Below are 14,945 nucleotides of genomic sequence, written 5' to 3'. Positions count from 1 at the left end.
GGAAGTAGGCATGCAGGTGCCTGGGGGATATGGGGTCACTTGCCTGGGTGGAGCCATAGCCACCTCCGTAGTATCTCTGCTCATTGAGCCAGCGCACGACAGGAGGTACGGAGTCAAAGTCTTTGAGCAGCAGCAGGGCCAAGAGGGCGTAGGATGTGGCTTCCACACTATAGAGCTTCTGATTAGGCTCCTCCCAGCGTTCCTTGTCTGTGGAGAGAACCCCCACCGCCCCATGCTCACTGCTCTGTCCAGCCTGGAGATGGCTCAGAGAAAGCTCAGAAGAAGACAACCCCTAGACTTCTTGGTGTTCAAGTATCCTTATATGCAAAGCCCTCAACCTGCTGGCTCCTGCCTCACTCTCTTCTCTCATTAACCTTTACTCTTCCACTTGAATTCTCAACTGTACCCCCACTGAGCTACAGGAGATTCCCGAAACTGTCCATGCTCATTATTCCCTCTGAGTCTTTTGATATTCTGTTCCCTCTACTTGAAGAACCTTTTCTCCACTTAACTCCTGTTAATCCCAGCCTGCACAATTTGACTTCAGTGGTACCCCAAGACTGAGTGACAGACCCCTGTCCTTCCTTCTGTCTCTCAAAACATCCTGCACTCTCTTGTTCCAGCATTATCATGCTCCATAGCAATGTATTAACTCACTTCTTTCCTCAACTGGAGTGTAGGGCCATGATGGCAGGGGCTATACTGTATTCACTATGATGTCCCAGGTGCCTAAGAAAGTAGTTATGGCAGAGATTGTTATTAAGAACCGTTCCCTCCTCTTCCTGGGCACACAGTTGGACTACATCTCCCACATATCTTTGCAGGCAGGTATGTCCACATGATGGAGCTCTGGACAATGGAATGGGCACTGGCAGTGACAGGGACCCCTTCCATGCCTGGTCTACGTCCTTTGCATAATCCTCCTGACTCTTTTCCCTTCTACTTGGATGGAGTGGGTTCCAAGGACCTGGAGTGGCAGAGCCATGAGGAGATAGAGGCTGGGATCTGGGCATTAGTATACGGAGGAGATCCATCCATGAACAACAAACTTCTATTGTGTTAAACCACTTCAGTATATGTTACATCATGTTTCTTGATGTATGTTCCATCAATCAGGGCAAACCTGGTACAGATCATCACTGGAACCAACGATTAAGTGCTCACTAGGTGCCAGGCACTGTGCTAAATTGCCTATGGCATTATCTTGTCTAATCCCAAAGACCCTTGAGATAAGGTTAATGTTAGGACCCTTACAGGGTGCTAGAACTTCTACCTGCATTACTTGTTCAATCTTCACAACCCACCTATGATGTAAATATCATCTTAAGATGAGGATCAGAGAGGTTCAGTGACTTGTACAAAGTGAGAAAATGGCAGAGTGGGATCTGAATTGGGGTCTGTCTGATGTCAGAGCCCACGTCCTTGCTCCTGGGTCATAGCAAGTGCTCAATACACACTTGTTGAATGAAGGAGGCCATGGACCTTCTCGTGGAGCTTACGATGAGAACTTTGCACACCTCAGAGCCATCCACCCAGCATGGCTTAGCACCATCCACTCCAGCTCCCCTTGAAGCTGCCCATTGCAGCACAGCTTAGCACCCCGCATGCCAGTTCAAGATGGCCTACCCCAGCCCCAGCCATGCATTCTTCTTTTACCTCGTTAGGCTGCCCCTCACCTTTGGCTGTCCTCAGGAATTTTCTGAGGAGGTTTCCCTCCAGCTTGCCTATCTGGGCGAGGGCATAGCCAGCAATGGCCACAGAATAGGATCTCTGCAGGTTCTCATAGTGGGCTTCAAGATACTGTCCTGCCTTATTGATGCTGCCCGGCAGGCTCTATAAGAAAGAGGATCGAGTACTTTGGTAAGGTGGACATTACTGCCACAGAGAGCTGGTAAGGATCACAAAGGCACCACTTCTTGGGTACCAGGATGGTTTCTGTCCTTGGGACACATCTGTCTTGGATCGATCTTCCCTCTCCCACACCCCCACCGGGTTTTCCAGACATTTTAGTCACCATGAGCTGCCTTGTTGTTGAATACCTAAAAGGTGCCGGGGACAGTTTATATAACCAGCAGTGTCCTGGCAGCTGCTTAAGGCCTCCAGTGTGTGTTTGGGGGTAGGGGAGGAGGGTGGCTAGTTTACAGATCTCCAGTTACTGTAAGGGAAATACTCCCACTGTGGTCAGTTTCAAGCTACCACCATGACATGCCTGAACATGGAGTGGAGAAGAGATGTCTCAGATAGGCACTTGTGAGCTAGTGTGAATGATTCAGCATCCTGCTGGGAGTGCCTCTTGTCTCATCATCAGCTTCCTAGCTAACACTTACTATATATGCCAGTCTATTCTTTTTTAATTTTTAAAATTAACATATAATGTATTATTAGCCCCAGGGGTACAGGTTTGTGAATCGCCAGGTTTACACACTTCACAGCACTCACCATAGCACATACCTTCCCCAATGTCCATAACCCCACCACCCTCTCCCTACCCCCCACCCCCACAACCCTCAGTTTGTTTTGTGAGATTAAGAGTCTCTTATGGTTTGTCTCCCTCCTGATCCCATCTTGTTTCATTTATTCCTTTCTTATCCCCCAACCCCCCCACATTGCCTCTCAACTTCCTCATATCAGAGAGATCATATGATAATTGTCTTTCTCTGATTGACTTATTTCGCTAAGCATAATACCCTCTAGTTCCATCCACGTGGTTGCAAATGTATGCCAGTCTATTTTTATCATCATTCCTACTGCACAGATGAGAATACTGAGACCCAGAGAGAGGAGGGGTAGAGGAAGACTCGATCTGTAGTGTTTGCGGATTTTCATGGTGTAAATACAACCGTGGCCAATTTCAAACTACGGATGTGGAGGCAGTGAACGCAGAGTTGGGAAGAGGTGGGCAGTAGCACAGCGTTTGATAGTATTTCCACCATATACGTATGCAAAGAACCTCGAGATGTATGGATGTACCAAGGATAATGATGAAAGTGAATAATTAGGAAGTGATGAGTTTTGAGTGTTTTTTTAACCTGTTTTTTAATGTTTAATGCATCGTCTAATTTACTTAAATGTAAACTTCTATGATTTAATTTTTTAAAAGATTTTATTTATTTATTTGAGAAAGTGAGTGAGAGAAAGAGAGCACAGGAGCAGAGGGAGTCGGAGAAACAGGGAGGCCAAATATTGCTGTGTTGTAGTAGAAACTAACCCTTTTGCCTGTCCAGCTACCTCTCCTTCATCTACTTCTGACTTTTGTAGGAACTTTTCTTTCATTCACATGCCACGATGGAAGTGGCCATATTTGCCAGTAAGACCTACTCCTGGCCTCAGCTGATTGGCCCAGTTGTGATCACATGAGCATGATGGAGCCAATCAGAACCAGTCCCTGGGGGCTCCTGGGGGGCTCAGTCCTTAAGCATCTGCCAGAGTCCTGGGATCAAGTCCCCCATGGGACTTCCTGCTCAGCAGGGAGCCTGCTTCTCCCTCTCCCTCTGCCTGCTGCTCCCCCTACTTGTGCTCACTCTCTCTCTCTATTAACTAAATAAATAAACTCTTAAAAAAAAAAAAGAACCATTCCCCGGGGATCTGATAGCCTTGGTTAGGCTATTCCCCCAAAGAAGGCAGCCAGCCACATTCTGCTCAGCTGGGTGGGTGGCAGAGAAAAAGGAATTATTTGGCACAGAAGGGCCTGGGTTCCTCTTGGGCACTAAAGATTACCCCCCTCCCACCCCGGCTCCATCTCTTTTCTGGGTTCCAACTAAGGGAGAAGCAGCTGGCTGACGTGAGATCCTGGGCTTCTGGACTTGGTAAGCTAAAGGTCAAACATGCCACTCTTAAAAACCCAGGACAAGGGCGCCTGGGTGGCTCAGTGGGTTAAGCCGCTGCCTTCGGCTCAGGTCATGATCTCAGGGTCCTGGGATCGAGTCCCACATCGGGTTCTCTGCTAAGCGGAGATCCTGCTTCCCTCTCTCTCTCTCTGCCTGCCTCTCCATCAACTTGTGATCTCTCTCTATCAAATAAATAAATAAAATCTTTAAAAAAAAAAAAAACCCAGGACAAAGCAAATAGAGCAATTACAGGGACTCTCAGAAGCCCATCTTTCTAAGTTTCTCCACTTCAAAGCCAAAACCAGAGGAAAAGGAAATAGCCATAAGACAACATTTTTAATCATTTCCCTTTAAGGATCAGGGTTCCTTTGAAAATTTCCTAAAAGACAGGCACCTGGATAGCTGAAACACCTGACTCTGGATTTCAGCTCAGGTCAGATCTCAGGGTCCTGAGATGGAGCCTTGCATAGGGCCTCTGTGCTTATCAGGGAGCCTGCTTGAGATTCTCTCCCTCTCCCTCTCTCCCCCGTGTTCTCTCTCTAAAGTAAATAAATAAATCTTTAAAAAAAATAGAAAGGAAAAGAAAATTTCCTAAAAAGATCTCTCAGACTAAGAAAATAGTCTTGATGTTTTCTTAGCTCTCTGTTGTGAGTTTTCTTTAGGGAAGCAGCAAGGATACAAGGCACTGATCAGGTGGGAGTGATGTGGAAAGTAGGCTGAGGGGGCTTTGGTTGACATTGGTGAGAACTCTCTGAAAATGGTAAAGCAGGGAGAAAGGACCTGCTCTTTGATCTCTTTGTGTCTCAGTTTTCTCTTCTGCAAATTGGGGATAAGAAGAGTAGCCTACCTCTTGGGCTCTTACAAGGATTACAGGACTTAACCATAGGAAGATCTTATATGAGCATCCTAGTTAATGACCCCCGAATGCTGGGTATTATTATGGCCGCTGTGGTGGTTGTTATTGCACTGGGGAGGATGGAGAATCACCCAAATGTAACACCTCACCTCCAAGGTGGATGTGCCCTGGGGAGGGGAGGATGGCAGACACTTACATTGACCTGTCCTTCGCAAATATCTTCAGCCTCTTTCAGTGCAATGAGGACAAAGGCTGTGAGGGACACCTCCTTCTCCTTAGAATCCCGGGAGCCACCCTAGAATAGGAAGCAGTAAACAAGGATAGGGTCACCAGTGTGTTCCCATTTGGTGACCAATCACCTTGCCAGGTGAGTAGGTCAAGGCAGAGCTGAGCCTCTCCTCAGCGTCTCCTTAGGAAGCCACTCTCTTCAGTGTTCATTCACTCAGCCGATGTCACTGGTGCTGTGAATAAGATGGTGGGAAAGAACCAGACACTAGCCCAACCCTCATGGAGCTTTCCGTATGGTAGGGGAGACAGACATGAACCAACTAGTTCACCAAAAGATATATCATTACAGACTGATAAGTGCTGCGCAGGAGCAGTGGGTGTGGGAGTGAGAGTGGACAATGGGAGTGTGACTCAGTTGGGGAGATCAGGAAAGATGTTGCTGGGGGGATGATGGAGTTAGCATGCTAGGCAGTGGGGACAGCATGTGCAAAGGCCCTGTGGCAGGAGAGAGCAAGGATCCTAGCAGTACAGATGGAGTATGGATGGGGGTAGGAGGACAGCTGTGAGATTGGACACCTGGAAGTTCAGGCTAAGGCAGTGATTCTCTAACTTCTGCACGCATCAGCATCATGCAGGTGGGGTCGGGTAGGGTTTGTAGAAACTGATTCCTAGGCCCTCTCCCTAAAGTTTCTGATTCCATGCACCTAGGGTCCAGCCTGAGGACATGCATTACTAACAAGTTTGCAGGCGATGCTACTGCTGCTGGCAGAGTGAAGGGAGAAGGACTTTGGTTTTGCCCCTGGACTCTGAAGGTCTCTGGTCTTTGCACTGGAAGAGTGAAACTCCAGGCCAAGGGGTAGTGTTTTCTCCTGTCTATCCTGGGACTTCTGGGCGCCCCTTCCCCAGCCTGCCCTGAACTCCTGCCTCTTACAATCATCTCTTGGTGAATCACTGGCCCATCCTCGTTGAAGATCCCGTCGGGCTTCTGCTTCTCCATGATCAGCCATTTGACTGCCCCACAGAGGACCTGGGCATCGATGGCGATGAGGTTGGTGGCCAAAGAGAAGACCTTGACCACGTAGGCTGTCAACCTGACGGTGGGCACAGAGCGTGAGTCAATTGCCTCTGGGATCCAGAGACTGCCATTTCAGCACACCAGTGAGCAGAGAAGGGCAGGGCCTGGCCAGGCTGGCCCCGCTTCCCCCCTCTAAGTGCAGACCCAGCCTAGCTGTGGGGAGGCGCTTGATGACTGCAGGCCACTCGCCTCTACAGGGCCGAAGCTCTAGTACTGGGCACAGGGCTGTGTGGACGAGGCTCCCCGGGACCACCCCAGGCCGCCCCACTCTGTGGGGTACGAGGATGACTTGCCAGGTGCTGGACGCCCGGTCCTTGAAGGCCGCGAAGGCTGAGTTGCCTTGTCTGAAGGCCAGCTGCTGGGTGTACCCTGCAGGGAAGCGAGAATAGTCACCCTAGGAGCAGGGGCTGAGTGAAGGCGGTGCCTGCCATGGGTATGTCAGGGGAGGGACTTAGAGGATAGGGGATCCGAGAGGAAAGCGGGGGCTCAGCCAGGAGCAGGGAAGTCTGGCAGGAAGGCACAGGAGCTCCTAAAAGACGAAGGGACTCAGAGGGTGCTGTGATCAGAGAGAAAAGGAGGAGGGAGTTCTCAGAGGAGAGGGCTTCCGAGAAGAGAACGGTCTCAAAGGGGTTCAGGGAGAAGGGGCTTCAGTGAGAGAGGGAGCTCCTAGGGCTCAGAGGGGCCCAGGGTCTCAGAGAGGGGAAAGGTCCACTGGGAGGTCTTTGAGAAGAAGGGGTCCAGATCAGAGAGGAGCTTCAAGGAGGGGCGGGGCCTCGATGGGGGGCAGGGTCTCAAGGAGCATACATCTTGGGAAGGGGGCTGAAGGGGGGGGCGGGTCTCCAACGTGGGCTCACCCTTCTTTTTTCTTCTTCTTTTTTTTTTTTAAGATTTTTATTTATATATTTGACAGAGAGATCATAAGGAGGCAGAGAGACAGACAGAGAGGGGCGGGGGGAAGCAGGCTTCCCGCTGAGCAGAGAGCCCGATGCGGGGCTCCATCTCAGGACTGGAATCATGACCTGAGCTGAAGGCAGAGGCTTAACCCACTGAGCCACCCAGGCGCCCCGCGGGCTCACCCTTCTTGATGATCTCCAAGGCGTCCTGCCGCTTCTCCAGGCTGAACTTCTCCCACTGCTCCGTCTGGTCCAGGTAATGCACCGCGATGACGGTAGGTGTCATGCCGATCATGTTTTGCTCCCCGCAGCCCGATGGGGTCACGATGAGGTGCTTCAGACGGTCCCCATCGATGGCGTCCTCTGCCATCTGAGCCACCGGGGTCCCTGCAGCCGGGTGGGAGGACCGTGCTCAAGCACCATGGGGTGGGGTGAGGAGGGTCAGGTCTGTGACCAGTGATCCCAGGCTCCAAACAGGCTTGTGCTTCATAGGAGAACTCTGGGCCCTGAGTCCTCTTGTTACACCCGTGGAAAACTAATTCCAGGAGCAATGGTGCTTCATGCTGTTTGCCAAGCGCTGTTCTAGAGAACCTCTCTAGTATCTCATTTAATCCTCTCAAGGCCCCTTTGATATAGGTACCGTTATTCACCCCCATCACAGATGAGGAAACCAAGCGTCTCTACCCCAAACCTTACTGCTTGCAAGGTGCCTTTCCAGCGACTTCTTTTCCCTTCTTGTGAAACTCCTCCATCGCAGGTATTTAAGTTCCAAAATTTCCCACTCTTGAACTATACTGTTTCTCATTTAAATTTCTTTATCTGCAAAAGCTATTTGCTGAACTAAATACCGCCTGGGGTCTTCTATAAAACCCATCAAGGAGGTGGCCAGCTGTCCTAGTGGAAGTGGAGAGGGGAAGCATAGTAATACATAGCCCCAGAATTAGATGGGACTGCGTTCCCTTCTCCAGGATCGTGCCTCCTGGGGTCAGGGCCAGTCAGTGGCGGCTCACCTTGCAGGAGGATCCTGGTCTCCAAATCTGTGTCTGGGACTTGGTCACTGAGGTCTGCCGCACGGATGTGCACTTTCTGCTCTCCCCCTGCCGCGGAAAAGGAGAGAAGGATGGCAACGGCCGTCTCCCACCAGGCCACCAGGCCCTCCATCACCACCCAGGCCTCAAACCCTCTGCTGTGGCTGACTCACCTTCTCCTTTCTCTTCTGGATTCAGTGTGTGAACAGCCACAGTCTGGTTGACTCTGACTCCTTCCGGCTGAACCGTGTTGGGATGGGGGATGGCAGGGGGAGGTCAGGTGAATAAAAGAACAGACAGACACAACTGGTCAGCAAAGACACTGTCCTTCTGGGGATTACTGTAGCACAGGCACAATGGAATCACCTGTCCTAGCTGTGTGACCGGGAGTCAGTTCCTTAACTTCTCTGTGCCTTGGCTTCCTCCCTTCAAAAGAGGAAGCAATACAAACATCTACTTCATATGGTCGTCCTGGGAATTAATAACCTTGCTAACAAAGTAACAAACCCCTCTGAAAGCTTCCTCTGCGCTAAGGAGCTTTCTTTACTCTCTGGGGTTAACCTTTTGCCTTTGCAACAAACCCTGTGGGTTGAGTACTGTTAGTACAACTCCCATCTCAGAGGTGGGAAACACAGAAAGGTGAAGTCACTGGTCCAATGTCACACAGCTGGTAGAAGAGAGCTGGGTTTTGAACAGGGCAGTCTGGTATTTTTCGGGGGGAGGGGATGGCGGAGGAAGCTAGTCAGGCTAAATGACCCAGGAAAGTCTGTGTTTTTAACTCCGTGCCTTGCAAACGTCTCTAGAACTAAAGAATGTGCATAAGGTACTCAGCACAATGTCTGGCATGCAATACATGCTCAGTTAAAATAGGGACTGTCTTAGTGTCAGAGTCCCAATGGATGCTCTCCTGTGTCTACAGTCCACGGTGGACTGCAGCTGTTAATGCCTTTCCCGAACACAGTCTCCTTTAGGTTGATATTAATACCCGAATTTTCCTTTGGAGACCGAGTCTCTTCCAGTGGCAAGCTGGTAAATATCTGAGGCGCAGTTCCCCGGGAAGAGAAGATCCTTCTTTTAGCTCTGCCAATTTCCGTGCCATAGCTGCCTTCCAGCTACCAGCACCCGAGCGTGCAGAATTGGGAAGTTGTGGGCACACTAGCTCTCGGGCGTTGGACTATGCATGCCCTGAGCACCCTCCTAGGTTTTCATCCCATCGGTGCCACACTGAACTGGGACCCCAGGCCAGAGGGATAATAAGAAATGTGCCCCTAGGGGGCGCCTGGCTGGCTCAGTTGGAAGAGCGAGTGACTCTTGATCTAGGGGTTGTGATTTTCAGCCCAACAATGGGTGTAGAGACTACTAAAAAAAAGAGAGAGAGAGAGAGAGAACTTTTAAAAAAAGTGCTCCTAGATTTATATTTTTATGTATACTTTAATGGTTAATTATATTCCAGAACATTAAAGTAGTTGAAAAAAAAAATGAGTTTGGGTGCCCCTGGCTGGCTGGGTGGGTAGGATGTGTGACTCTTGATCTCAGACTTGTAAGTTCAAGTCCCACGTTGGGTATAGAGATCACTTAAAAATAAAATCTTAAAAAAATATATGAGTTTGGATCTATTAAAATTGGGAAAGAAAAATTATAATAAATTCTGGTTTGGGTATAAATAAGACATTTCACTATAAAATAACACTGTCAGTTTTAAAGCTTTGCTTTTCAGTGTTTCAATATTTTTTCAACTACTTTAACATTTTTTGGGGAAATTAACCATTAATCAATTTTAACCATTAAAAAAAGACACATATATGGGGGCCATATTTTCCCTTTAGATTCGGGAAAGCTCAATGTGGGTTGACTTGATACTGTTAGATCCTCTCTGTTTAAAACTTTGATCTTTTGTTTATCAGGAATTTTTTGACATGAATTTTGATTCCTTACAACATTGTATTAAAATGTTGTCGCTCTTATTTATGATCTCACATTTTGCTTGAAAATATTAATAAAAGATGATAGGAGACTTTTATTTTTATTAATGACTTGATCTCCTATTATATTGGCGAATGTTTGTCACTGTAGGAAAGAGTAGAAATGTAACTGTTAACATATATATTAAGGATAAAAACCATGTGTTAAACTAGAAGTTCTTATGTTCTCACATTGTATGTTACTGCTTTCTAAAATTTGTTTTGTGTGGGACGCCTGGGTGGCTCAGTTAGACATCTGCCTTTTGCTCAGGTCATGATGCCAGAGTCCTGGAATCAACCCCTGCTTTGGTGGGGGTGGGGGGGGGCTTCTCCTTCTCCCTCTGCCTACTTGTGCCGTCAAATAAATATATAAAATCTTTTAAAAATTTTTGTGAAAAATGTTTTCTCCAATTTTTAAGGTCAAAAGAAAACTCCTATATACTGAAATGTGTTAAAAATATCATATTCAAGGGGTGCCTCGGTGGCTGTCATTAAGCGTCTGCCTTCTGCTCAGGTCATGATATCAGGGTCCTGGGACTGAGTCCTGCACCGGACTCCTTGCTTCGTGGGAAGCCTGCTTCTCCCTCTCCCATTTCACCCTGTCTGTGTTCCCTCTCTGTGTGTGTGCCTCTCTCTGTCAAGTAAATAAATCAAATCTTTTAAAAAAAATCATATTTGATGTTAAAATACATTTTCACTTAAAAATGTACCACTGGTTTTTATGACTAAGTTTTTCGGGGCGCCCTAAAAGTCCTCACTCACTCCCCCTAATCCCGGCCCAGCATCCAAACCTATAAGACTCCTAAATTTCCTAAGCTGGACACTGGACACTCTTAGTGTCTCAGAGTCTGGGTCTCCAACCTGGATTGACAGCAAGGGGGAGAGAGGAGATTCTCCTGAAGGACAAGGGGCAGCAGGGCCCCAAGGACTCACCACGACCTTCAAGGTCTTCTTGACACCATCGCTGATTAAATGGTTGTAGACGGCAGCCTTGACCTCCACCTCATGCAGGCCGAGCTTCAGAGGCACAATGACATAAGGCACGGCGACTGAGGACTTGGGTGGGATTTCTACAGTCTGCAGGTAGCGCTTCTTGGCCGTGGCCAAGCTGCAGAAGGCTGGATTGTAGAGCAGTTCCACCCTGACCTGTAGGGGGTGGGGGGGTGGGGGAAAGTATCAGTCAAGGGCATGTGCCACAGACACCCACCCCCAGCTCTCCATCATGCCTCTGCCACTCCAGGGACCCACCTTGAGTTTCACCGTTTCCTGGTAATTGTAGAGCACGGCTCGGACCTCCACCTGCTCGTTACGCACGACAGAGTAGGGTAGCCGCAGGTCAATGAAGAAGTCTTGCATCACCGAGACCTCATAGGGGTCAGCCACGCAGATCCCTGCCCGGGAGAGGAGTGTCAAGGGAAGGAGGCAGACAGCCTCACAGTGCTCACTCCCGCCTGCTGGAGCTGTGCCAAGTTCAGCCTGTGTTTGTAGAAGGCCACAGACTGAACAGCTTCAACAGTAATCCATTTCCCGGTGGTGGTGGTAGCTGGAAATTGCTGGGATGGGGCGATTTCCATTTTCTTTATTCACAGGTAGGTGTGCAGGTGGGAAGAACTCAAGTCTGTATCTGTGCTCTCCAAAGTGGTAGCCCAAGGTCCAGGTGGTCACTGGGCACTTGGATCGTGGCTAGCTCCAGTGGGAACCGGACTCCTACTTTTATGTCATTTCACTTCACGCAGATTTAAACTTAACAACTGATGCTCGTCATGAATATACCACAACCCCCTGCATTGTACACTTTCAAAGGGTGACTTTTATGGTAAGTGAATAATATCTCAATTTAGAAAATGATGCTTGATTTAGTGATTGGAAAACTTTTTTTTTTAAAAGATTTTATTTACTTAATTTGACAGAGAGAGAGATCAAAAGTAGGCAGAGAGAGGCAGGCAGAGGGCAAGGGAGAAGCAGACTCCCCTGCTGAGCAGAGTGCCCGATGCGGGGCTCGATCCCAGGACCCTGAGATCATGACCTGAGCCGAAGGCAGAGGCTTAACCCACTGAGCCACCCAGGTGCCCCTGAAAAATTTTTTAACATATGTCTGGGACAACTTGGATGGCCAATCTACCTTTTCAGCTGTACATTTTACAAATCCTAAAATAAGATCAAAATATTTCCAATGAAAGGCCCCTGGCCGGCTCAGTGAGGGAAGCGTGTGACTGTTGATCTCGGGGCTGTGAGTTTAAGACCCATGTTGGATGAAGAGATGGCTTAAAAGAAAAAGTAAAATCTTAAAAAAAAAAAAAGAAAAGAAAGCACTGCCATTGAGATGCTCTGCAGGTATAAAATAAGTACAGGATTTCGAAGCCTTAGTACAAACAGTGGTAAAATATATCATTCATAATTTTGAGATGTTAATAGGTCATTCTTAAGTATTAACAGATGTATCCTTGTAACATTATTATTAGTGTGACAGTGGTTTATAGATGTTTACAAAATGTTGAAAGAATAAAAAAAGGTGAAAGAATAATATTTTGGATATATTTAGTTACAGAAAATATATAATAAAATGGATTTTTAAAAATATTTTATTTATTTATTTACTTGACAGACAGAGATCACAAGTAGGCAGAGAGGCAGGCAGAGAGAGAAAGGAGGAAGCAGGCTCCCCGCTGAGCAGAGATCCCGATTCCGGCTCAATCCCAGGACCCTGGGATCATGACCCGAGCCAAAGGCAGAGGCTTTAACCCACTGAGCCACCCAGGTGCCCCTAAAATGGATATTTTTTTCAAGTAGGCTCCATGCCCAGCGTGGGGCTTGAACTCATGACCCTGAGAACAAGAGCTGCACGCTTTGCGAACTGAGCCAGCCAGGTGTCCCTCGCCTACTCCTTTTCTATGGGACTACCAGAAAATTTAAAATTACATAGCTTGCACTGTATTTCCGATGCGACAGCGCCAATATACAGGAAGTGAAAATGATGCCAGAAACAATGGTTATTTGCATTATCACGGTTACTGCATTAAATTCAAGCAAAAGGGAACGCCTGGGTGGCTCAGTTGGTTAAGTTACTGCCTTCCTCTCAGGTCGTGATCCCAGAGTCCTGGGATCAAGTCCCATATCGGGCTTCCCCTGCTTTGCTGGGAGCCTGCTTCTGTCTCTCCCTCTGCTTGTGCTCTCTCTCTCTGTCAAATGAATAAATAAAATCTTTAAAAAAATTAAATAAATTCAAGCAAAGGGTGGATGCAAGCAACATTTGCAAAAACATCATATTGAAAATACTGTTATGCTAAAAAAAAGCAAAACAAATAAAAATAATATTACACTAAGACATCTATTAAGATTTTTTGCCTTATTCTTCAGTGGTGAAAAAAAATTATCGGAGGCTTGAATGAAATCCTTATTTCCTAACCCTTCCCTAATGAAATCCTTATTTCCTAACCCTAACCCTATTCATTGCCTTTGTGATGTCTGCTCTAATCATGGAGCTATATGCCATTTTTTATCTACTATTTGTTTTTACATTTTTTTAAGTTTATTTTTCAGTCATCTCTACACCCAGCCTGGGGCTCGAACTCGCATCCCCAAGGTCAAGAGTGGCACGTTCCACCGACTGAGCCAGCCAGACGCCCCTGTTTCTACATTTTTAAACTCAAATTTAATTTACTATGGTGTGTAAAAAAGCAGCTTTTGCACCATAAATAGGAGGTTCCCTAGGAAAGGATGTTGGATACTGGTTGGATACTGGTTAGCTCGTGCAGAAAGTCGCACTGGCTCCCCTCTCCTTGCTGATCAAAGTTGTTGAACGAGAGCAGGAGAGATGAAGGCATGCTTGGCCCAGACTGAACGCTCCCCTTTGAACAAGATGGAAGGACCAAAAGAAGGACCGAAAGAGAACCAAAAGAGGAAAGACTTCTGACACACTGTCCGTGTTACTTTTAAGGCAGTGAGACAACTCCTCTCGGTGATACTGGTACAGCGGCTACGTATTGTTACAGGTTGGTCCAAACCCCCAGAAGATACAACACTGAAGGGGAGCCCTAAGCTATTTATTGGCTACAGTTAATAATAATGTACCCAGGACCACCTGCGGGGCTCAGTCGGTGAAGCGTCCGACTCTTGATTGCGGCTCCGGTCATGATCTAAAGGTCGTGAGACAGAGCCCCACATCGGGCTCTCCGTTCAGCGGGGAGTCTGCTTCAGGACTCTCTCTCTCCTTCCTCCCCTCCTTCTAATCTCTCTCTCTCTTTCTCAAATAAATAAATAAATCTTAAACAACAACAAAAATAATGTATCCGTACAGGCCCATCAATTGTAGCAAATGTATCACTCTAATGCAAATAGGGGTTAAAAATGGGAGTTGGCAGAAGTGAAGGGGTGTGTGTCAACTCTCTGCTTTTTGTTCAATTGTTTCTGTACACTTAAAACTGTTTTTTTTTTAAATCTATTCATTAAAAATATAAAGATGACTGACTTCTGGTGCATGATTTGTGGGATTTGAGGAAGTGTCTCTGCGTGTCCGAAAAGCATTTACCCTTTGGCCTCTAAAATATGTTTGGCTCCAATAATAACCCACACACATCGGGACCTCTGTAATAGGCCAGACACCATTATAAGGGTTTCCTGTGTATTAACTCATAGAGTCATCCCAATAACACTGTGAGTAGATACTATTTCTATTGTGCCCATTTTATGGATGAGTGCAGAGAGGTTGAGTAACTCAACTCAGGCCACACAGCTCTCTACAGGAGGACTTGGGATTTGAACCCAGGCATTTAAGCTTGGGAAGCTCCCTGCTTGTAACCTTGACTCTTGAATTCATAGGAGCTCGGGAGTCTGGAATTTCCAGGTTCCGTTGGTTACAATGCTACCTTACTCTGAAGCTCTAAGATGGGGTTTCTGGAAGATTCATCCCCCAGTGGTCTTTGGCAAGTCGCCTTCCTTCCCTGGCTTCAGTATCCTCATTTGTAGGCAAATACTAGTACCACACACATAGGGTGGTTGTGAGCACTGACAGAGCTAATGTGTGGAGAGTTAAAATTGTGCCTGGGGAGACAGTGACATCGAGAAGGTGTCACAAGGA

The 14,945-nt window shown here is 47.4% G+C and overlaps 1 protein-coding gene across 2 annotated transcripts in view; it reads right to left on the bottom strand.

Moving 5' to 3' along the window:
- The window catches only part of C3 (complement C3), a 31,900-nt gene that overhangs the window by 6,651 nt on the left and 10,304 nt on the right, over positions 1-14,945 (bottom strand). For both annotated transcript variants that reach the window (XM_047705456.1, XM_047705463.1), the window contains exons 20-29: positions 11,117-11,259; positions 10,802-11,014; positions 8,081-8,147; positions 7,890-7,976; positions 7,063-7,266; positions 6,280-6,355; positions 5,843-6,002; positions 4,880-4,978; positions 1,677-1,833; positions 44-207 (exon numbers count right to left, since the gene is read on the bottom strand). In XM_047705456.1, the coding sequence (XP_047561412.1) occupies positions 44-207; positions 1,677-1,833; positions 4,880-4,978; positions 5,843-6,002; positions 6,280-6,355; positions 7,063-7,266; positions 7,890-7,976; positions 8,081-8,147; positions 10,802-11,014; positions 11,117-11,259 (1,370 nt within the window). The remainder of the gene's footprint in view (positions 1-43; positions 208-1,676; positions 1,834-4,879; positions 4,979-5,842; positions 6,003-6,279; positions 6,356-7,062; positions 7,267-7,889; positions 7,977-8,080; positions 8,148-10,801; positions 11,015-11,116; positions 11,260-14,945) is intronic.

The sequence above is a fragment of the Lutra lutra genome, chromosome 1 (genome assembly GCF_902655055.1).
Source record: "Lutra lutra chromosome 1, mLutLut1.2, whole genome shotgun sequence".
Lineage (NCBI taxonomy): Eukaryota > Metazoa > Chordata > Mammalia > Carnivora > Mustelidae > Lutra > Lutra lutra.
Note: the sequence above shows the minus strand (reverse complement) of the source record. Positions and strands in the feature narration are given on the sequence as shown.